Below are 25,347 nucleotides of genomic sequence, written 5' to 3' on the forward strand. Positions count from 1 at the left end.
GAAGAGGAAACTGCCCAAGAACTTTCTGAGTCTTTTAACTTTTTACACAACTCTGGAAGCAGATTGTGCACAAATTTGTCGACAAACAAACGCTGACCACCTTCTGTGCTCATATCTTGACCACTGTGGTCGACAAAAGTCTCTTCAAACCTGGTGAAGAAATCTGAGACCGTTTCATCTTTCTTCTGCTTACATGCAGACAACTTATCCCAATTTACACGTATTGCAGGCATTATCGTTTTCATGTAATCAATTATTTTACCAGGAAGTTCAGCTACTAAAGGCTCAGGCTTAGCACCACCAACTTGTCGAGCATCTGCAGCAGCAATATTAGCCCATGAGTCACCTAACTCCTGATCATGATCTGTGTGACGAATCTTACCCCATAAAGGCTGTGGAACAACATTCCCAAATAACATATCGATATCGGCTACATTCATGATACATGACCCTGCAGTTTGTGACAACTCTTTGTAATACCCTGCGGGATTTTTACGGGGATCAGGTAATGTCTGTTTAAGGGCTAAAACTTCAGCTCGCCACCATGGTACATGTACCCACACCCGCTGGAAATGAGGCTGAATAGGTGGGTTAGCTTGTAAGTCCCCTTCCCTCCACTGTGGGGGAACCTCTCTCATGGGGTACTGTCGTGCCATGCTCAACTAGCGACTGAGAAGTGCCCCCCTTACTCCGAAATGACAACAATGTCTCAACCGCTCTCTCGACATCGGAACCTACGATCATGCCCTCTGCAAACTCGAACCGCACACGACACAACTTGGGCGGGTTGTATTCCAGATCATTGTCTTCCAAATCCCCACAGAGGAAAACACACATTTGTTCAAAAACATATCTCTGCTTTGGTGCTTCCCACTGACGGAAGACTTCCATGACAGACTCTACATTATACCTTACAGTGTCCATAACCCATTTATGCGCTAAACGATTCAGTAAATCTCTCTCTCGATAGTCAGGCAGTTGACTTCGCAACTGTCTTCGTTCCATGTTAGGGGTCGTATTAGGCGACCCGAATAGAGGTGAGAAAAGATTAGTAACAGTGTTGGCCATTCTCTGTCGAACGGAAGGAGAAACTGACGGAAGAACGGGTGGAAAAACAGGGTGAGATAAGGCAGGGGCAGAGGCAATAGCAGAGGGATCATTAGGAGAAACAGAAGGTGCACTAGGCAAAGTCGTAGAAAGCACAGGTGAAGCAGATGTGATCGGTGGGCCTTGAGGAGGCTGCACCAAAGGAACAGGAGCCAGCTGAAGAACAGCTGGTGGGTGCTGTGGAGGAACAGGAGGCACAGGTTGCACAACTAAAGGTTGCGGAGGTGCCGTGGCATTTTTGCGCATAGGGGGGTGGCGAACTTAATAAATGCGACATTAAGGGATCTTTTTCAAGCCCTTTTGCTGCGGAGGTGGCAAAACTGGATAGCATTTATCTATTACCATTTTACGTTGCCTGTGCAACTGCTCACTCATCTGTTCTTCTTCATTGTCTTTATACTGCATAGCAGCTTGCATTATCGAAATACCCCCTTCTCTCTTATTTTTCTTCGCTAATTTAATTTCCTTCTGTTTGGCTTCCTTACGCCATAGGCGGAAAGAGTCAAACATCGCCGGCCGGGCTTTCTTCTTAAAAAGTTTAACTTCGAGGTTATCTAAGATTTCTGTATCAAAGCTACCATATTGGGGCCATTTTAAAACACCATCTTTTCTGGTGTATTTGATCCACACTTCATTGTATGTGATGGGACCTACTCCATGTTTTACATATAATTCATAAGTTGGAGTTCCAACCGGAGGAACCGGACATGAGTCCTCCAATCGGGAGTCCCTATTATTACAACCAAGACAAAACAAATTTCCAAGTCTGCTAAGACCAGGCATCTTCGCTCACTAGTCTAGCTTCAAACTTCAAAGGATTATCGATTACAATATTTCTCGTGAATACACGAGTCCTTTGGCTTTGGCACTTGCAAGTTCCAAAAATAATCCCAAAAGGATACCCAAGACTAAAAACCAACTAAGGACTGGGAGACGCTCCACTTATACTTAACTGAGATATCGATGACGTCACCAGAAGACTCGTCTTATCGTTTCGCTCTACCAAACTTCAAGGGTCCAAATCAGGGCGATAGCCAGGGCAGCAGTCCTTTGTAGCCGTCGGGAAGCGGGGAACCTCGCAGCAAAGACCTTCGGACCACGTCAACATGCAGGGGTCGCTGAAGTGGTTGGCCGTCCTCCAGAATTTTCACACGAAGCTCCTCACGAACCTCTGGCTGGACTGGTACCGCTGGTATCGCCCCAAACGTTGGGCGCCAACTGAGGTACTGGGTTTTTCAGAACCGGTACCAAACCGGTAACCCAGCGGTGCCAGGGTACACCCAAAGACCTCGGGTACTTTCTTGATTCAGACCACAGAAAGTCAGAGTCTTCTAGGTGAAGTCAAGGATCGATTGTATTGGCTGCAACCAAGAAACAAGTGTCCTAGAAGTACAACACACGGGATGTATATTCTCAGGAGACTGCTCAAACTTACAAAGTCAGGCTTCTCTTTTTATACAAAATATTGTGCTTTAGGCAAACATTCTTTGAATTTTAGTATACCATACAAATATTTTCGCTACAAAGGAAAAGCAGAGTCATGATGACAGCCCACATTTCAGTTCGCCCAGCCCACAACAAATCACCCGGCAAGGCCCACGATTTCATCAGATATCGGTGGACCCCCAATAAAAATGGGCACCTCCCCATCATAAAGCAAGTGAGAGAGAAAAGAGCAGGGACAGGTGTGAGCAAGATTCGGCAGGGTGTGTGCGATGAAATGGGTTTATGGCCTGTTGTGCCTTGATGCTATCTCATTCGGCCACTGGGTGAGGAACTGACCAAACAGGTTCGGCCTGGGGCAAGGGTTCCAACTTGCCCAGGTCACAGGAAAGTCAATTAAGGTGTACGTGTCCTTTGGAATTGAATTTAGCTGTATCATAAGCCTATGTAAAGGGCAACTCACAAAATGGCTGCCGTACACAAAATGGAAGCCAAGGTTTCAAGACGAAAATGACGATTTCGAGGTGAAGTCGTCACTGGAATATGACGAAAATGCTTGTACATAGTGTACTCGTCATTTTCGGTCTTTTGATACTAAATTCGTCATGTTACGACGAAGTTTTATTCTCAAGTCCAGAATTTTCAGAACCACAGTTGCTGAATGGAGCAGCGGTCGCTTTCCGGAAGAGCAGACTGGTAGACCATTAGAGCTAACCTGTGTATGGTAAGCCCGCTGCCTAATTGTTTTGTGAGTTACATCTCAGGGGTGGTGGCTGAGGGCTGAGCAGATTGCCTCTAAAGCTGGCTCGGTTTGCTTGCATTTCAGGCTGTGGCACATGTAAATGCTGAGCAATCGAAGTGAGAGCGGTTCTACTGCTTGGGGGTCGTGGGTGCCACATGCAGTGGTGACACCCTAGAATCAGAGAAGAGAACCCACCACTGATAGTGGGGCATGGGGAGGTGTTTGATGCTGGTCCAACGGGACGCTGTGGTTCAGTTGAAAAGCTAGATCTTAAGGTCCTCCTGAAGTGAGTCAGTTACGGTGATTGCCTGAGGTGGAGAGGTAGTGTATTCCAGGTCTTTGCTGCGAGGTAGGAGAAGGATCTCCTCCAGCTGTGGTCTTGCAGATACGTGGGACGATGGCCAGAGTTTCTTGGGTGGGGTGGAGGACTCTGGTGGGTGTGTGGAATGCGAGTTGGTGGTTCAGGTACGCAGGTCCACGTGGTGTAGGACTTTGAAGCCGTGTGGGAGGAGCTTGAAGGTGATTCTTTTGTTGACTGGGAGCCAGTGGAGGTCTCGAAGATGGCTGGTGATGAGGCTGCGGCGGGAAATGTTGGGGATGAGTCTGGCAGAGGTTTTCTGAAAGTTCTACAGTTTCTTGAGGAGTTTCTGGGTGATGCCAGCGTAGTGTGTGTTGCCATAGTTGATTCTGCTACTGAGGAGGGCATGGGTGACTGCCTTTCTCGACTATGTGGGGATCCACTTGAAAATCTTTTGGAGCAGGCAAGGCATGTAGAAGCAGGGCAATGAGACAGCATTGATCTGGTGGCTCATGATGAGCGAGGAGTCTAGGATGATGTCGTGGTTCCGTGCGTGGTCTGTTTGGGAGGTCCAAGCATTGAGGGCCACCAGGAGTCATCCCAGGCGGATGGGATGAAGCCTATGATGAGGACTTTCTGAATTGAGCTTGAAGCAGTTCTTCATCCGGGTGTCACTGATTTGAATATCTGCCCTTATCACCAATCAGGGCTCCTCTTACAATATACAAAATGCTATGCAATTATTGCTTGAAAAATGTGACTCACCAGCAATCTGGGGGAGGAGATTATAATGTAGTTATGTTGGATAGGTCAGTCGCTCCACTGCCAGGGGCACCTGGTCGGCTGAGCATGCAGAATGTGGCCGCACGGGCTCACAGGTAATATTTAACAGACATACGAAGTGAAACTCCCCCCATACAAAAGGGAATATTAATTTTCTTTCCTGGTGCATGATATTAGCACATGGCCGGACGTGTTTTTTGAGGGAGCGGACATAGCAAACTCCATCATAGATACCTAAGTTGATCAGAATCAGACCACTGCTCGTTAATAATGTCTATCAGATGGAGCCATAGTGGGTGAAAATATCAACCAATATTTCAGTGGGAATGAAGGCATGGCAGCAGATCTATCAAGTGAATGGAACACATTTAAAGTGGTTATCATCAGTGTCTGTGTGAAAACTACCTAGGACCTAAAATTCACCAAACAAAGGAAAATGTCTAAGGCTGTGCTGAAAATACAGAGAGACGATCTGTGACTGATGTTTAAAGTATGCATACCTTTATCGAGACTAAACAACATTAACACACACTTACTGACAGATTAGCAGAGATCATCCACAAAGAGTATATTGCCATGCAACACAAGGAAGGGGACCTACCTGGGAGAACATTGGCCTGGCTGTTGAAAACGGAGCTTGAAAGAATAGCTATCTATGCTATATACACAGCTACAGGTTTTAGGGACACATTCTTAATCACATTTTAATCAAATGCTTACCTGGTGTTATGAGGTTCTGTATACCACACTGACTGCTGAGACTACTATGAGTGCCTGCGAGTACTTAGATACGATATCTAACAAGCTTAAATGTGTAACAAAAAGGAACTTTAGATGCCACGTTCACGATACAGGAAGTCAAACTGGCTATCGTTCAATTGTTTCAAGCAGCTTATAACATAACATGCACCAAAAAGATTACACATGTATGAAGGGGCACTACGGAAAGGGCTGAGCTTTGTTTTCCCGCGCTGCGGTAGGGGGACAGTGGCAGTGTTTACCGGACCCGCTGGCCTGCTTGGGACCTTAAGCCTGTGTCATCTGTAATTGCGTGTTGCGCATGCATGATATTTTAAAACTTGCAAATTGTGGAAATTGATTTTAAAAATTATCACATCTGTGACACTAGAACTTAATAGTGCACACACTCGCACATACACGCAGAAAACTCACCTGAGCGCTCGCTTCCCCGCCTCCCCGTGACTGTGTACCGGGGAGGGAGAACACCACTTCCGGTTTCGCAGAGCGGTTAGCGCTCTAGCGGACAGGGCTGACGGGGCTATTTAGGCTGAGCTTTGTTTTCCCGCGCTGCGGTAGGGGGACAGTGGCAGTGTTTCCCGGACCCGCTGGCCTGCTTGGGACCTTCAGCCTGTGTCATCTGTAATTGCGTGTTGCGCATGCATGATATTTTAAAACTTGCAAATTGTGGAAATTGATTTTAAAAATTATCACATCTGTGACACTAGAACTTAATAGTGCACACACTCGCACATACACGCAGAAAACTCACCTGAGCGCTCGCTTCCCCGCCTCCCCGTGACTGTGTACCGGGGAGGGAGAACACCACTTCCGGTTTCGCAGAGCGGTTAGCGCTCTAGCGGACAGAGCTGACGGGGCTATTTAGCCCTCGCCCCCTCCAGAGCGCGCAGCGATCGCGCGCAGGAGAGCCGAAGACAACGCCGAAGACTAGCCAAAGAGTGGCACGTCTGCGCCCGTCCGCGACAGGACGGGGCCAGGGGCCACCCACTCTGTCCTTGTTACTATGGACTGCCCCATGCTCACCCCTCGCATCAGGTATGCTCCACAAGCTCTCAGGGCGTTGCAACCCCAGGGGAAATATAGTTGTACGAACAAAACACTAAGATGTCCCGAGGGTCCCTTTTCCTGTTTCAAATGCGGCTTTCAAGCTACGCACTCCCACATCATTGCCGGACGGCCTACAGATAACAGGGATCCCCAGGGAGGCTGGAAAAGCTTTCTGTTAAATGTCAGATCACTCCCTAAACACTATACACAAGTATGGGACACCATCCACAGCATTCAGCCTGAGATATGTTTCCTAACAGAAACATGGCTGAAACCCCACACTATCCCTACTATCACCTTAGGTATACCCTTGGGATATAAAATTCTTCGTCAAGACCGCCCTGTGAAGGTAGGAGGCGGGATTGCTATCATATATAGAGACACTCTGAATATCAGAGTCTTAGAACAAGTGATGCTACCTACTATGGAAGTTCTAATCTTTCATCTAAAAATCAGTCCCAAGGTACACTGGAAAGGAGCACTAGTTTATCGCCCACCTGGACCCAATGCTGGGTTCTCCCTTGTCCTCACTGAACTGCTAGCCCCTCATATGAAAGCTAACGGGAACTTCATTTTACTCGGAGATTTTAATTTTCACACTGACACTGATGACCATCCAGATACTAATGTATTCTTGGCAGACCTTGCTCTCCTAGGTCTACACCCAAGAAATAATGGACCCACTCATTCGGGTGGTCACACTCTTGACTTGATCCTTACGACCCATCCTAACGTTTACTGTCAGCCTCCTAAACACATCTTTTGGTCCGACCACAAATTGATAGACTTCTCTATACCATATCTATCCAATTCCATAAATCGCCCGGCCACTCAGTCCACTAAACGTAGACCTTGGCATAAAATTACTTCTGCTAAGCTTACACAAATTTGGGAACAGCCTATACCCTCCAACTCTGATAACATCGATACTGCTCTCACCAAGTTTAATTCCACACTGATGACAGCCATTGACACCCTTGCCCCTCAGAAAAATGTGAAAAAATCTACCATAGCTAAAAGGGAAGCATGGTATACTGAGGCCCTTAAAACAGAAAAGCAGGGATGCAGAAAATTAGAGAAACGTTGGAGACGGACAGGCAATGGGGAAGATAAGAACCGATACTTGGAGGCTATGACCTCCTATTACAAAAGTATAAAAAAAGCAAGAAAAATAGGCCTCACCACCCAAATCGCAGAGGCGGGCAACTCCACAAGAGAGCTATTCAAAATCATTCAGACCTTCACCAACCCTGAAGTATGTGAGAGCCCAGACACCTTCACCCAAGTTCTATGTGATGAAATATCTCAATTCTTTGAGGACAAAATAGAAGGGATATATAAAAAAATCACTGCAGTTTCAGATCCCTTGGAAACTGAGGCCCTTGAAATCCCTCCAATGTTGCCCTCTGGAAAAACCTTCCAGGCAATTCCAGAAATAACTATCAAGGACCTCACTACACTCATCAACCAAATAAAGACTGGCTCACCTACTGACCTGATACCTGCCAAACTCATCTCTCCTCTAATTGAGACATTAGGACCCTCTATTCAGAAACTGCTCAATCTCTCCTTTGCCGAAGGTCAACTTCCTCTAGCCTGGAAGGAAGCGGTAGTGAACCCCATACGTAAAAATTCCACCTTGCCCTGGTCAGAGCTCTCCAACCTCCGCCCGATTTCTCTCCTTCCCTTCATCAGCAAACTGGCAGAGAAACACGTTAACACCATCCTCTCCAGCTTCATCGAGGCGACAGGGGGCCTGGACCAATCTCAATCTGGGTTCAGGCCCAACCACAGCACTGAATCGGCCCTTCTTTCTGTGACAGACCAGATCAAAATGTCACAGGATAGAGGTGGCTCAATGATTCTAGTGCTGTTGGACCTGTCTGCAGCCTTTGATACCGTGTCCCATAACATCCTTCTCAGCCGTTTGCAGGGAGTAGGAATCGGAGGCTTAGTTCTATCATGGTTGGAGAGTTTCCTCTCCGGGAGATCGCAATCTGTCAGCCTGGGCCCCTTTCGCTCCATCTCAAGGGTGCTCACGAAGGGGGTGCCACAGGGCTCGTGCCTTAGCCCTACATTGTTCAATGTATATGTGGCCCCCCTTGCTGAGATTGTGCGGAAATATGGGTTCATACCAGTTTCCTACGCTGATGACACCCAGCTCCTCTACCCCTTCAGCTCCCTTGGCCCTAAAGTCAAGGAGAATTTTGCTGAGGGTATGAGGGCGGTGTCACATTGGATGGCAGTGAACTGCCTCCAATGTAATGTGACAAAAACAGAGGTTATGCTCTTTGGCAAAGCAAACATCCTTTGGTCCCCTGACTGGTGGCCAATAGATCTCGGCCCAGTACCCACATCCAAACCTCATGTAAAGAACCTTGGGGTGAAGATGGACCAAAAGCTGACCCTGAAAGAACACACCAATTACATCGCAGGGTTGTGTTTCCACACCATCGGCCTACTTAGACGTGTCTTCCCTTATCTCCCTGCCACCTATAGAAAGACACTTGTACAGGCCTTGGTGACCAGTCGCCTGGACTACTGCAACGGCCTGCTGACATTAGCAAACGCTGATGCAATAGGCCGTCTGCAGGTAGTCCATAATACGGCAGCAAGACTGGTCATGGGTGCACCAGCCAGGACTCCCTCCAAGCCCTTGCTGAAAGAACTGCATTGGCTTCCTATACGGCAGCGCATCAATTTCAAAATATGCTGCACGGTTCACAAATGCCTTTATGGAGCAAGTCCTAAATATCTATCGCAATCCCTGGAGCTGTACCAGCCCAGTAGGTCTCTCCGTTCAAGCAACCAAGCCCTTTTAAAACCCCCTATCACAAAGAAATCTAGACAAGGAGATCGAGCTTTCTCCTCAGTTGGTCCTGCCTTGTGGAACTAACTTCCCATCGATTTAAGAATGACCACTAACCTCCTGTCCTTCAGAAAGACATTAAAAACCCTTCTCTATCAAGAAGCATTTCTGTCCACCTAACCTCCTAGGATGTACTATCTGATAACTCTATACTCTATAGCTGGCAAAGCGCGGAGATACCCTTACGGGATTGATTCCTGCACTATAGAAGAAATTAAAATAAAAAATAAAATAAAGATGAGCTACCAAGATCTGCAAGGGCGGCCATCACTATACCTAGTGATCCGTTGGAAGTGAAATCATACTGACCTCTAACCCTGCTCAATATTGAGTGTAAGATACTAGAGAAAATGATAGAGAACAGATTGCATGCATCCCCTGATGCACTTTTTAGTAAACTCGGATCAGAGTGGCTTTAACCCTGGACAAAACACTCATGCCAACCTCCAATGGCTGTTTCACGTCATGGATAGAGGTCCCCAGGGGGCAACAATGGGAAGCAGTTGGCTATCTTAATAAAGAAAAGATTTTTGGCACCTTCTTCTGGCATTTTGCGGAAAATAGGGATCAGCACTGGTATCTTCGAACTACTGCCAGGGTTCATAAGTGTTAGATTGATTCTAGGCAATGGGAGATTGAGTAGGTTAACCCATAGGGATTGTCTTTATCCCCACTGCTCTTTATATTGACAGTGGAGCCCTGGCATGTTTGATGTGCTACAGAGGACAATCATGGAGAATACATCTCCCACAAAATACACACTATATACGCAGAAAATGCCCTACTGTTTATCTACAACCCATTGGTGAGATGCCCAATATAATGGAGGAACTCAAAAGATTCTGTGAAGTCTTGGGTCTCAAAACAATCTGGGACAAAGCCTTACTTTTTCCGTTGCAGGTAGTGGAACTGAATCATCCATCTGACCTTGAATTGCTTCTATGATGGGAGTAAGAAGCCTTCAAATATTTAGGGGTCCAGGTCTATCATGACGATGACATATTTTCGATGGCCAATGTAGAGTAGGTTGCCACTGCCACATATGTCACCTTTTTGGTGCCAGCTGCCATTTTCCCCTTTGAGTTTGGTGTAAATGGCTAAGATGCTACTCCTGCCGAGGATTTTATATCAATTTATGTCACAACCAAAAGTCATTAAAAGATGGTTCTTTCTAGACCTGAACAAATTATTAGCTGGACTGAAATGGGGTGGAGTTAGAAGACCACTATCTATTGAGAAAGTTCTATAAGTACTTAGATTACGACTTCTGAATCTGGAAGAATGTCCTATGCAGAGTATGCATCGCCAAGTCTGAGTGGGTGAGGGAGCGGTTTCTTAAAATTTTAATCTGTTAAGCTGAAGTGCAGTATGTGCTCTAATATATTGTGTGGGGTAGATTGAGCTAATTGCGAAGAAGTTATCCTATGTTTCTACTGTTTTACGAAGCGCCCAATTGGTGCCAATATTACTAAATTGTTTGTATTGACAAGTTCATGAAGCACTGTAACAATAAATGTTACAAATTGGTACAGAGGTCAAAAAAGAAAAACATACCTTTTGAATTAAAGAAAAATTACATTTAGTTCTTCCAAATATCAATACAATAATAATGTCATGAGTTCTTCATTTTCATTTTGCAAGTTCGTATCTTTACGTATGTAACATTACTTCCAGAATTCAGTGTTGCTTGTTTAAATGTTATTGATATAGTACAGCCAAACAACTTCAAATCTCAATAATCACTTTCCATTCATATCAAGTGCAGTAACTGGTTTCTTTGATGTTGCGCAACATCAAAGAAAACAATTATTGAACTTGATATGAATGCCAAGTGACTACTGAAACTTGAAATTGTTTAGCTGTAACAAAACAAGCAAAACTTATGTTTTTCTTATTTGGACTCTCCACCAATTTGTAACATTTACTGTTACAGTGGTTCATGAACTTTTAGAACTCGGGTTGTTTCTTAGGGTTTTGTCAACCCATAGGATTGAGTCCAGCAGGGCTGTTATTACCAAAAACCCATTGGTTGTTGTATTTGTGCACTGACATACTAGAAAGAAATTCTATAAAAAGCAACTTGGGAAAAAAGGTTACAATTGGGTTTCCTCAGTGTCTAGTAACACACATAAAGTGTCAAACATTAATTGGAATAGTAACAGACTCAAAGATCATTTTGCACAAGTTAGTTAATTAAATCAAGAGAATATAGTAAGTATGTCTGTCATTTATCAATCAAAGGAACCAAACTTCTGACAAAAGGAACTGCCTCTGGGAGGGGGAGAGAGGCTGTGAAATGGAAGGTAAGCACAGGCGACTAAGATTATACCATCTTGGGGGCGTGGCCAGCAACATGGCCGACTAGACGTGCCTGCACGGAGCTCCGGCCGAGCCGCATAAATATCCGACTACACATATCCCCCACGATCCCGAAAAGACACCAAATGAGAGAGCCGACGCCCGGGTACCTGACACGAACCGCTGCGGTGGCGATCCGGCGTTGATCTCGCCTGTGAGCCGTGGAATACGACAGCTCCAGTGACTCTCGGCGACCATGATGGCGGCTGCGGCGCTCGGCGGAGGGATGCGCGCCTCAAGATCCGGCTGTGCCCTATCTCGTTGAATCTAGCGGACAGAGGCTCCGCTACCTGCCTGGTCGCCAAGAAGAACCACACCGTCTCCGCCGGAGAGAAGGAGGTAGACCGCGGTGCCCGCCGACCGCCTTTCCCAAGATGGCGGCCGGCGTTTTTCGGCGGAGGTCAGTGACGACGGAGTGCCCCCTGCTGCCCCCCACCCAGGAAGGGGTGTGACCGGGAGCTAACTCTGAGGCAGCGCGACGGTGAGGACGGGGCGGAGGAGGCGGGAACCGAACCTGTGCGGCACCGGGAGTCGGGGCCCAGCCCACACGCAGCGCCCGCCTTTACCAACATGGCGGCCGCGCGCTAGAGACGCCTGGGGAGACGGGGACCGGCGGGAGAAGTGTAGCGGTCCGCTGAGACCTACTGGGGGCGAGAGGACCCGGCCCTGTTCTGCTGGAAGCCCTGGTGCCCGCAGTGGGACAGAGACGGCTGAGTGGCGCTTCAGAGCCCTGCACACAAACACTGCACCGCCCATGGCTACATTCTGGGGCTCGGGGCTGAGGCGGTAGAAACTTCGGAAGAGGCCACAAAGAGACACAGGTGGACGGAGGTACCCAGAAGTGCTGCCACTGTTCCCAGCACGCTGCCGAGCTCCGCGGCCGCGCAGAGGGAGAAAACTTATACCAGGAGCCCCAGGCTTATAGACTGAGCAACCATGGGAAAGAGAGACACGGCCCCCAAGACCACGAGACAGGGCCCAATGGACAACTTTGCGGCACCACGTCCTGTAGTGGAACAACAGTCAATGCAGCCTGGCGCGCGCACTGATACGGCCATGTTACTGGAGGCCATCCAGGCGTCCAGGACGGACATCCAAGCATCACGAGCGGCCTTGGAGACGAAAATTGGGGAGGTAGGGTCCGAGGTGACGCTACTGCGGCAGGACTTCCGAAACTTGACCGACAGGGTCACGGCGGCCGAATCGCGGTTGACCGACAATGAGGAATCGATTACCACACTTAAGAAGGACATGGCGGAGCTACAGGCCTCTCACCGTCAACTGCTGTGGAAGGTTGAGGACGCCGAAAATAGGTCGAGGCGCAACAACCTACGCTTTGTGGGCTTTAGAGAAGGGATCGAGGAAAGGAATATGTCCGCCTTCCTCCTCGACTGGTTGAAAACTACCTTCCCGACGGCGCGGTTCTCCCCGTGCTTCATTATCGAGAGGGCGCACAGGGCACTCCTGGCCAAACCACCGGAGGGAGCACGACCGAGACCAGTTATAGCGCGCTTCCTGAACTTTGCCGATAGAGATCTGATTCTACGAGAAGCCAGGAAAATGGGAGAGATCCGCTTTGAAAATGCTACCATACTGATCTTTCCGGACTACAGTCAGGAAGTCTCCAAACAGCGCCGCTCCTTCGATGCTGTAAAGGCAAAGCTGAGGTCCCTGAACATTAAGTATATGCTCCTCTTCCCAGCCAAACTCAAGGTACTCTATCAGGACAAATCCATCTTTTCTCCACACCCGGAAGACGCGTGGCAGTGGCTCGAGGAGCGCCCCATCCTGAATAGTAGAGAAGCAGCGGGCAGGGATGCACTGGACAGAGCGCTGCGAGAATGGCCGAGGTGGGAGATGCCGAAACCACAGCGACGGAGAACGCGGAGTTCGCAGCAGAAGACACCGGCGACTCCCTACAGACCACAAGGTATGGAGGACAGGAGAAGAGCTAGATCGGCATCCCCGGGTAACGACTCCGTGGCGGGCTCGAGGTTCAGTTGCCTGAGGAATGGAATCCGTTCTGACGAAGAAGATATGGAGGAATCGGAGGGCCGTGTGTCCGGAGGAGAGGATGAAGACAAAAGGAGTGATTTGTTGCACCCGCTGGCCAAAGAAATCCAGCAGCTGGAGCAAGACTCTGCAGGTCAAGGGCTACATATGGACACACAAGACTCACTTTCGTGAACATTGGTGCACAGAGATCGGGTAAAGATGGCGGCTCGGCGATGCGGAGCAAGCAAGTTGACACACCCCCCCTACTGTTCGTTGGGTTCTTAGCGCTGGTTCTTGCTTAGTGGGGGTGGGATGTGTGGGAGGGCGACAGGCCTTCTCCCGTGGATAGTTTGGTCCAAGGTTGGGATGAGACTGGAAGGGGAGGGAGGTGGGTGGGGGTGTGGGGGGGTGAATTGGCTCCTGTATTACTTCATGTTGGGGTTGTTGAGGGTAACGGGGGGAAGGGGGGAGTTCGTCAGAAAACAGCAGAGTCCTGCCAGCCCATGCCGAGGGTCTATCCTGCTCCAAGGTCCCACAAGGGGGAGATGCTGTGATACGCGATGGCAAGTACACTAGATACTCCACACAGGAATGACACAGGGGTCACGGTGCTAACGTGGAATGTAAACGGCCTGGGGTCAAAAATCAAGAGAGGTCTAGTTAATGCCTATCTCAAAAGATTGGCACCTGATATTATCCTCCTCCAGGAAACTCACCTTAGATGGAATCACTGCGCATTCATAGCAAGAGGGCGATACGCTGTCCTAGCGCATGCAGGCTACACAACGGACTCCAGGGGAGTGGCGATTCTCATAAAAAAAGCAGCGCCATTCACGGTTACACGCACCTGGTTAGACCCACAGGGCACATATGCGGGAGTTCAGGGGGTATAGAGAAGACGTAGATACACATTATTGTCAGTATATGCCCCACCCAAGCTACAACCACGCACACTGAAGGCAGTCACTACCATCCTGCTAGACACAGCCGACACGACACAGGTAGTGGGAGGGGACTTTAACGATGTGATGTGCACCATGCAAGATAGATCGGGGTCACCGTATGCAGGGGGACACACACCAGCCTTAGCACGGCTCATGACTACCATCGGCCTCACTGAAATATGGAGATGACTTCATCCTACGCAAGTAACCTATTCATTTTACTCGGGGGCACACAAGGTCTTCTCCAGGTTAGATTATGTCTTTGTATCCAGGCAGGAGATCTCGACGGAAGATCTAGCGGAATACAAGGCGAGAGGGATATCTGATCACTCCCCGCTATATGTACACTTGGGGCGTGCGAGGGGAGACAGGCGGGCTCAATGGAGATTAGCGGCGTGGGACATCCAAACGCCGGAAATACTCCGGGGCATGCGAGCGGACATACGGGTCTACATGGCTGAAAATGAGGGATCAGTAGACTCTGGAATTACCCTCTGGGAGGCGATGAAAACAGTACTCCGAGACCGCATCCAGAGTAGGCTGGGAGAGGCCAGGCGGGCACAACAGGACAAGATAGCGAGTGAGGAGGCGAATATCCTGACATTAGAAGCAGACTAACTCCAGCAGAAAGGGGAGGCGCGCCTCAGTAAACTGCTCGACACGCAGAGACACTATAGGGAACTGGCCACAGACGAGGCACGCACCCAGGCACTGGCAACACTACACAGATTATATGATGTAGGCGATAAGTCAGGTAGACTTCTAGCTTGGCTGAGCAGGAAGGAACGCGCGACACGATGGGTGGATCAGATCACGTTAACAGGGAACAGAAGGGTAAACACAGATGAAGACATAGCGGAAGCCTTTGCGACCTACTATGAGGACCTCTATAGGGCCAGGGAGCTGGGCGACAGCGAGGATGCCCAATGTTACATGGGCGGCATGGAGGTGCCTACTCTATCCACGGAAGCTGGTGTAGCCCTGGAGGCGGACTTAACGCTGGAGGAGCTATCGGAAGCCACAGCGGCGCTGAAACCAGGGAAAACACCGGGACCTAATGGCTTCCCGGCGGAATTCTTTAAACGAACTGCGGACTTGCTGCTGCGGCACATGAAGGTCCTATTTACCGAATCATGCCGGGCGGGGAGTCTCCCTCCTGACCTAGACTTAGCCATTATTGTACCAATCTACAAAGAGGGTAAACCTAGAGATGATTGTTCCTCCTACCGCCCAATCTCCCTCCTAAATATAGAGACGAAAATTCTGGCCACTGTCCTAGCCAGGCGCCTGCGACAGGTCATCACAGAGCTAGTACATATGGACCAATCCGGCTTTCTTCCTGACAGGGCGACCAAACTAAATCTCCGCCGCACACACAATTGGCTGCAAGAGGTACGTGAGAGAAGTGAACCCCACTGGTTCCTCTCCTTGGATGCGGAGAAGGCATTCGACGCAGTCCACTGGCCTTTCCTGATGGCGACCCTCCGACGGTTTGGGTTTGGACCTAAATACTTGAAATGGGTTCAACTTCTTTACTCAGACCCGAGGGCGAGAGTGCGGGTTAATGGGAGGCTGTCCCGCGAGTTCCCCATCGGGCGGGGCACGCGACAGGGCTGCCCACTGTCCCCCCTTCTATTCACCCTTACCATCGAAATTTTAGCAATAAGGATTAGGCAGAATCAGATAATCAGAGGCTTTACTTGGGGAACCTCAGATGCCACACAGGAAAAAATATCCCTGTATGCCGACGACGTACTACTGTTCGTGACCGACCCAGATAAGACTATCCCAGCACTGTTCAGAGAGCTCGGCGAGTTCGGGGCGTGAGCAGGACACACAATAAATTGGCACAAATCAGTCCTTTACGATCCACAAGGCAAGGAGCGGGGAGAATGCCTGCCAGAGCTACTAATACACACTAAGGATGGCTTTCAATACCTAGGAATCTTTATAACACTGGACAGGGCACGCTCTTTCACTAACAACCTAGCCCGAATAATGCTAGAAGCTACGACTGAGATGGACAGGTGGAGACAGCTCCCGCTCACCATCTTGGGTCGCGCCGCGCTTTATAAAATGGTCCTCCTGCGTAAGTTTCTTTATGCACTCCAGAACGAATACTACCCTCTGCCGAATAAGACCCTGAATAAAATCCATGCTGACCTGCGCACTTTTCTGTGGCTGGGGAAACAGCCGAGAGTGGCGCTCTCCACCCTACAGCGACACCAGTACAGTGGGGGGATCTCGCTCCCCAACCTAGAGGCCTACTACTGGGCGGAACACCTCACCCCCATTAACGAATGGCTGCATGCGGCAGCCGACCACCCCACCTATGCCTTGGAAAGATCTAAATGGTCAAGTAAGACTATATTACACTATCTCTATGGGGAAACGATGGGGCAGCAGTTCCTTCCTGCCACCAGGATTACGTTAATGGCTTGGCATAGAGCGTCAAAAAGAATGGGGTGGGACAAAAGGCCCACTCGACAGACACCGCTATGGTGCTGCAAATGGCTGGGAGAGTTTCACAAGCTGAAATGCTTTAGACGGTGGGACGATATTGGCATTTCCACAGTGGGGGACGTGGTAGCAAGAGGGGACCTAAAAACCTTCCAGGCACTCCAAGATGAATTTGGCCTACTCAACACCCAGTACTATAAATACGTTCAACTGAAACACGCATGGAGGGCACAAAACATTACACTCTCGGATCTCCCAGAATACGCTCCATTAGAGGGTAGACTGCTGCAGGAACAGATAGGGAGGGGGGCAGTATCCCTCACATATAAAACCCTGACCAACAACATGCTAGGGGACCTCCAGGGCCTACGAGACAAATGGGAGGCAGACGTGGGTAACATGGAGGATCTGGACTGGGAGCTCGCCCTCATGCACCCTCGGGAGGTGGCGATTAAGTCAAGGCTGCGTCTTATTCAATTTAAGGTACTACACAGATCATACTTTGACAGGGTGAGACTATTTAGAATGGGCAGGGTACCTGACACGGCATGCCTTAGATGCCGCCAGCAGAATGCAGATTTTTTTCACATAATTTGGGGATGTGAAGCCATTCAAGAATACTGGGATAGCGTGTTCCTGGAACTGGAGGAGGTACTGGGGGTGGACCTACCGCGAGACCCTAGATTAGCGCTGCTGGGCACGACCACAGAAGTGGACCTATCCCGCCCCTTGATTATCTTTCTGGTATTAGCGTTAGTAGTGGCGAAAAGGGATATTGCACGACAATGGGGGGCGCCTGAAAAACCAGATCTGGAGGAATGGAGGCGAGGGCTGGATCTGTACATGGCGGCGGAGAGAGTGACTTACAAAGCCAGGGGTTGTCCCAAAAAGTTTCGGAGGGTGTGGGCTAAGTGGAGGCAATACCACGGACTAGAATGAGACATTGCGAACTGGTAACATGGGGTCAAGGTGCCCCCAGACGAGATAGACTGCACGCCGGGATTCCAAGCTTGATATATGTGTACCTTACGGCCCAGTTCCCATTCATTGGACTGACGGGAGCTCCTGAGTGGGAGGGAGAGGAGACCAGAAGGGGGGAGGTGGGAGGGAGGGGATGGGGGCCTGCTGTCTAGGGGACTATTATGGTTTATTGTTTCCTTTTTTATGTTGCTTGTTTAAAAGCGAAAAGTTCTACTGAGGGGTACTACGTCTAGTAACATAAGAAAAGTTGCGTAGTTGACGGCCAGAGCGGAATGTGGACACTCTACCGTATGCTGATTCTTTGCATTTGTGATACTTCTGATGCAACAATAAAACGAATAAAAAAAAAAAAAGATTATACCATCTTTCCCAACTGACATCAATTCCAAAGATGCAGGTATCTAGAAAATAAACACATTTCCATAACATTTGCCAAGATCAGATTATCCCACCTTTATGTGTTTACATGCTCACAAACGTTTAGGATTCTTTGTAAAGGATACATCAATCATTTCATATTGCATAAACATTGTGGAACAAGAATGAATAGGTGTGCTTGAATTACTACAAGTGTAATTTCAGATATATGATTACCTCTCGGTCGAATCTACCTGGTCTCCTGAGGGCTGAATCGAGGGCACCAGGACGATTTGTTGCACCCACGATGATCATTTTAGTTGTACTGTGGATACCATCCATCAAAGTCAGAAGTTGTGCAACAATTCTATTCTCTGGGGCATTATTTGAACCTCCACGTTTGGGACACAATGAATCGATTTCATCAATAAATAGAACAGTTGGCCTACTAGAATAAGATTGGCTAGCTTGTTCAAAAAGCCGACGCAAGTTTTCCTCGCTTTCTCCCGGTCGAGCACCATGTATTGCTGGACCATTGATACACAGCAAGGAAGCGCCTACGTCTTTTGCAACAGCTCTCACAAGTAGCGTCTTCCCCACTCCAGGGGGACCCACTAGTAAAATACCTCTGGGACAAGAAAGACCTAATTTTGTAAAGGTTTTAGGATACTGTAAAGGAAGAGCAATTAATTCTTTTAATGAGGTGCGTAAATCATCCATTCCTGCAACTGACATTTCCAGAGGCTCCTTTGCTGACAAATGTTCATACTGTTCCATTGTAATAATTTCCTTGATACACACACTTGTTTTTGATGTTATATACCCAGCATCTATTGTAAGGGGATCTGTAGCAAGTATTTCAATATACAAAATAGGAGTTCCTGTTGATGTTACCGAGACCACATGGTTGACAGAAAAATAAACATTTTTTAACAAGTCTTTAACAGTCTCTTGCAAAATAATGTCAGGATTGTCTTGCTTTGCTTTAAGATTTGTAAGAACAACCCGAACCGTGACTTTTCGTAATTTGTTACACATCACAATACTTATTTGGGTTGCATCAATTGTTTGTGATTTTAATTTCAGCTTAGTTAGGCCAATATTTGTGCACTTCAAATCCAGCTGTATGTACCCATCACATAGGTCTTTTCGAGGCCAGGCAGAACACAAACAATCTCCAAAGCCATGCAAAGTAATCCGTAATGGAGCACCGATCTTAGCTTTCAAGTAAGAAAATATCTCGGGTCCAATTCTGCATCGTTGGGTTCCATGGTCTTTTGGATCTAGAGGAAGCAACTTCAGGGCCATTCTATAGGCTGCTGGCATGGCAACGCCCTGTAAAAGAGAAGTTATAATACTTAACCCATATATTTGTGCGGGAAAAATAGAACTACCAGATGTACATTCACAGACAACCTAGTGATAGCAAAGCACTTTATATATGTAAATACAATACTAAACAGAGATTCCTGAGCGTAATGTCAAGAATTAATCAAGTAATCATGTGACAGCAAATATCTTCCTGTTACACAATTTTTTTTTTTTTTTTGTTCCTCATCTCAACCATGGCTGAACCATCAGAGCCGTGGGCTCGAAAGAGTGTGACTTGGAAGACTAAAATGCTGTCTCAGTACATGACTGGTAGGGGTCGGTCGTTTAAGAGGGAGCGCCAAGACCCTACAGCTAGATTAGCTTAACGCTAAGTCACAACCCCTTTAACAATATAAGATGGAACTTGCCATTAGCCAAATTACACCACCGCCTATGCCACAATTGACCTTAGGTATGAAGGACAGATGTGAATAAGCAAAAAGGAGTTCGACATGGCTTCGTAATCATAGGAACTGGGGAAAAAAAAAAAAAAAAAAACCCAGTTTCTACTCATTGAGACCAATCGAGTTTCAACCAAAAAGCTCTTTTTTCTGGTTTACCTCCTCTAGATAAATCTAGTTTCGATATAGAAAGCATGGAGGAACTCCAATCTTGTAGAGTCGGTGGGGAGGCCTCTTTCCAACGCTTACAAATCTCTCGTCGAGCCACCAAAATTGAGTAGAACAAAAGGTTATTATTTGCACTACGCTTTTTGTCTTTTACTCCAAAGATTACAAGGCCTAAATCTATATTCACCATGGTACCTATAGAAGATGTTAGTCTGTTGCTTATTGATTGCCAGTAAACTGTTAGATGTGGGCAATCGTGAAACATATGTGCATCTGAGGCCTCGACTTGTCCACACCGAGGGCAGGCCACTGGTGTACCAGATGAAAATTTGGACAACCTCTGAGGCGAATAATAAGCCCTATGGAGGGTAAAGAGGTGGTTTCTTCGCAGCCACGCTGGTTTTACAATATCCCATAACACGGTAAAGGATATTTCCCAAAGTTCATGCAGATTAGTTATCGGCAATAGACGACCCCAAAGATGATCTGGAAGGTGGAATATTCCGTCTATTTCCTCTAAGATTAAATTATAGAAATGGGAAACCTCTTTGGTTTTTAGGGCATTGTCAAGTAGGGAGGATTCTAGTTGGCTGATATCACCCAATAAAGGGATTAGTTGGCGAGTGGAGTCAGATTTTTGTGCTGCCGCCCAATTGGAGATCTGGAGAAATTTCAGTCTTGATAAGTTTGAGCCTACCCTACTCACTAGATGTTCCCAGGAATACATTTCCCCTTCAAAAAAGAGATCACCCCAAGTCAAAATCCCAGCTTCTTTTAGCGGGCTTATCAATGCATCTTTAGTCCATTCAGGTGGAGCTGGAAGATCCCATATAGGAGAACCGTTGGAATAGTAGCCTATTTTGGTAGTAGTTCTAAGGTTGTACCAGGTTCTTGCCAGACCCTGTAGTATCTTCAACTTAATTTTCTTAAAAAATTTTGGATCTCCAAACTTAAATAAAAATCCTGTTTGATTTAAGCCTTCACATTTTAGTAGTGTAGAAAACATAAGGCCTATGCCCTGATCTTTTGGAGTTTTAAATAGGATTCGAGCATGTGCCAACTGGAATGCCCAAGCATAGATTTGGATATCGGGGCCAGCCAGACCCCCCTTCTCCCTACGGCGCCTTAGTTTATTCCAAGAGATTCTTACAGACTTATTCCTCCATATAAATGAAGTAATGTCACTTTGCATCTTTGCTATCATTTTCTTCTCAAAGTAAAGTGGTAAACTGTTGAAAATAAAGGTCAATTTAGGCAGGATGGACATCTTGACCAGATTCGAGCGGCCTAAGAGCGTCAATGGGAGATGTCTCCAAGAATTCATTAAGTTCCTGCAGTCTTTGGCTACCTGGGTAAAATTTATGTGGGCAATCTGGTTGATATCATTTAAAATTTTAATACCTAAATATCTCATATTGTCACAGGGTTGTACTGGTAATGTCGTATTAGTAATGTTCCATACCATTACCTCGGTTTTTGTGGCGTTGATTTCATAGCCGGAAATTTTACCGAATTTTTGTGCCAGATTAATTACTAATGGGAATGCTGTGTTGATGTCAGATGTTAAGATCATAAGATCATCCGCGTATAGAGACACTTTTTTTTCCCAATTTCTGTGACTAAATGGAGTGATGTTAATTTCTTCACGAATCAATTGGGCGAAAGGCTCCATATAAATATCAAAAAGTAAGGGCGAGAGCGGGCAACCCTGCCGGGTGCCTCTTGTAATGGTAAAGGGTTCCGACAGCCCACCATTGACCAAGACCGAGGCTGAAGGTTCATGGTATAATAGTTCCACCGTTCTACGAAAAGCTCGGCCCACCCCAAATTTTTCCAAGGCCCCCGACAGGTATTTCCAATTGACCCTGTCGAAGGCCTTGGCAGCATCTAAAGCAAGAATGGCCAAGGGCAGTGATGAAGTAGTTGCCATGTCAATTGCACCTATAAGGTCGTAAATTAATTCGTAGAGTTGGCGACCCTTAACAAAACCCTTCTGGTTAGAGTGTAAAATTAAGGGGGCTACCAGTCCCATTCGTATAGCTAGTATAGACGCGAAAATCTTATAGTCAGCGTTGAGGACTGAAATTGGGCGATATGAGCCACAGGCTGTAGCTACTTTGCCTGGTTTCAAGATAAGCGTAATGGAAGCTTTGTTCCATGATGGAGGGGGGAAGTCTCCCTCAACCAGTATCAGATTAAATAAATTGGTAAGAAAAGGGGCGATATCGGCTACAATATGCTTATAAATCTCTACCGGAAGACCATCCGGGCCTGCCGCCTTCCCATTTTTACTGTTTAATATGGCTGATGTTACCTCCTCTAACATAATTGGGTGGTCTAATAGGTTCGCCTGCTCTTTAGAGAGAGTCGGTAGGGTGATTTTGTTAAGCCAGTTTTCTATCTGAATTGGGGTGATATTGTTGTCCTCCCTATAGATAGCTTGAAAAAAGTCTTTAAAAGCTAATCTTATTTCTGGGTCTGAAGTCGCTGTACCAGAATTCGTTATTATAGAAATGATATTATTACGTTTTTGATCTGTTCTGGACTTCCAGGCTAACAGTTTGCCTGCCCCTTCGCCAAATTCGAAATTAGCTAATTTACTAGCTTCCCACCTCTGCAGGATTCGCTGATTTAGTACAGAAGCCATTTGTCCTTTAAGTTTCGTGAGCTCCTCCTGTTTGGTCTGTATAGCATAGTCTGAGCTGTTGTTTGTATTTTCTAAATATGATTCAGCTTTTAGTATATTGGCCTCTATCTGTGAAACCTCTTGAGTATATTGCTTCTTACGGTATGAAGTTTTGTTCTTGACAATCCCTCTCAAAGAACATTTGAATGCATCCCATACTAAACTGTGTGACGCCGAGCCAATGTTGGTTTTAAAAAATTCTTGCGTCTCGACCTTAACATAGTCCAGATCCTCAGGGGATGTAAGGAACGATCTGTCAATTGTCCAAGACCTTGTCACGGTGTGAGACTGTAGTTCAAGGTCTAAACATACTGCCGAATGGTCGGACAGGTGTGATGGTAAATAAGTTATATCCCTTACTGACTTTTCCAAGCACTTGTTAACCAATATGAAATCGATCCTTGATCTGTGTCGATACTTATAATTTCGAAAAGAGAAGCCAGATTTCGAGCCCGATCTTACCCTCCAAATATCAATAAGTCCGTATTGGTGCATATTTTTAATTAGAAAATCTCTTGATTTGGAATGTAGCTGTTGTCTGGTAGAAGTGGACTTATCCAACTTCGGATCAAGGACGATGTTAAAGTCACCCGCTATTATCATTGGTTCTGGAAAATGTAACAGCTCGGAAAACAACGTGGCCAGAATAGATGGGTCATCTCGATTAGGCCCATAATAGCCTACTAATGTAATGCTTGATCCCCCAATCATTACTGTCGCGATTGCCCATCTGCCATGCGGATCGACCTTTTGTTTCAAGAGTTTTGTAGTGATGTTTTTTTTAAAAAGAATGACAACCCCTTTTGTGTTAACTATCTGAGAAGTAGAGACTGTTAAATCTATCCATCTATTCTTTTTTACCAAGTCTAAAATTTCATCTTCAACCAAATGTGTCTCCTGGAGGATAATGACCTGGGCACCAAAATCCCGAATATATTGTACTATTGTATTGGCTCTAGGTTTGGTGCGCAGGCCATTAACGTTCCAGGAGAGAATCTTAATGGTGCTCATACTTGGCATGTCTACTGATATTTATTGAAAGTCCTGCCGATACATTTCCCTTAATATTGCTAAGATAAGAAAAGCTAGCCCATTTTTTATTTATGTAATTATCGACCGCCATTTTAGAAATGAGAAACATTTTATTTTTTATTCCCCTAACCCCTTCCCTCGTGTTGATTTCCCCCCCACCCCTGAGGAACCCTAGATTATCCAACCGGAAGGGATCCGGTTTGTGATACCCCTAAAGCTCTATCTGGGCTCAGGCGGAACGTTCTTAAATTAAGATAGTAGAGGACCTAATATAAGTGATGTGTCTAACTCAAGTGGAACCTATGGTGAAAATATAATTCAATAGCTTAAAGTAGTATCTATAAGTGGGTTTAAAAGTGCTCTTTATTGATTTATTGATTTAATTTGTGAAAAATGTGAAAGAAATGTACAAACACACACACATATATATACATACATATATACACACATATATATATATATATATACATACACACGCCTTTCCTTCACTTCCCACTCTCCCATTTATCCCCTTTTTTTTTCCAATTTATTTTATTTCCTTCTTCACCCCCTTTTTTTTGTTGTTTTTTTTTTTCCTTAGTTTTTTTTTTTTTTTAGTGGAGCATTACGTGGTTGTGAAGTGATATTAAAAAAAAAACCACATTTACCCTTCCCTTTTTTCTCTCTTTTCTAAGTTGACTGTTACGTTTTCCTTATTTTTCCCTTATTTTATTTTTACTTTCTTCTGTAAGCAGGATCAAGTAGGATTTTAAATGTTTTTTTTTTTTTTTTTTTCCCTTTCTTCTTTTCTTTTTTTTTCTTCTCTTTTTCCTTCTCCCTCCCCTTTGTAGTTTCACTCATGAGTAAGCGCTATAAACTCTATGGAGTTAATATTATAGAAAAAGCTATAGTAGCAGCTGACATTATTAATTGGAGGTGCCTAAACTTAACAATAGTTCATCTGCTGCTTGAACAGTGTGAACGTTATACATTTTGTTGTTTAGCATAATCTTGAGAGCTGCAGGGAAACTCAACTGGACGGATGCTCCCAGGTTTCTAAAGGCCTCCATTCTTCGACCCAACTCCCATTGTCTATCAAGGGTCGCCCGCGACAAGTCAGAACGCACTTGAAAAGAGAAACCTTCACCTGACAATGATTTTTGTTTTAAAGCTAAGTTTAAAATATGGTCCTTGAGTTGAAATGTGTGAAAATTCACTAATATCTTGCGAGGCTTTGTACGTTGCGGATTGCGCCTGAATGGGTCCCTGTGAATCCGCTGAATATCCTGATTAAGCTCCTCCTCTGTGTGTTTCAAATTTAGGGTTTTAATTAGGAGTTGGATAATGTATGCTTTGATATTAGTACCTTCATTTGCTTCTGGTACATTCAAAATGCGGATATTACAGCGCCTCGAATTATTTTCCAAGTGTTCTATTCTTTCCGCCAGTGCCGTGTCTTCTCTTTTAAGCTTCCGTATCTCCTCTTTGGCGTTGTCGAGTTCTATGGACATTACCGCTGTTGTCTCTTCTAAGACTCCCGTCCTAGAATATAACCCATCAATCTTAC

At 46.3% G+C, this 25,347-nt stretch overlaps 1 protein-coding gene across 2 annotated transcripts in view; it reads right to left on the reverse strand.

The window, feature by feature from the left end:
• Positions 1-25,347, reverse strand: part of AFG2B (AAA ATPase AFG2B) — a 270,060-nt gene that overhangs the window by 196,248 nt on the left and 48,465 nt on the right. For both annotated transcript variants that reach the window (XM_078684773.1, XM_078684772.1), the window contains exon 3: positions 18,381-19,478. In XM_078684773.1, the coding sequence (XP_078540899.1) occupies positions 18,381-19,478 (1,098 nt within the window). The remainder of the gene's footprint in view (positions 1-18,380; positions 19,479-25,347) is intronic.

The sequence above is a fragment of the Lissotriton helveticus genome, chromosome 3_2 (assembly GCF_964261635.1).
Source record: "Lissotriton helveticus chromosome 3_2, aLisHel1.1, whole genome shotgun sequence".
Taxonomy (NCBI): domain Eukaryota; kingdom Metazoa; phylum Chordata; class Amphibia; order Caudata; family Salamandridae; genus Lissotriton; species Lissotriton helveticus.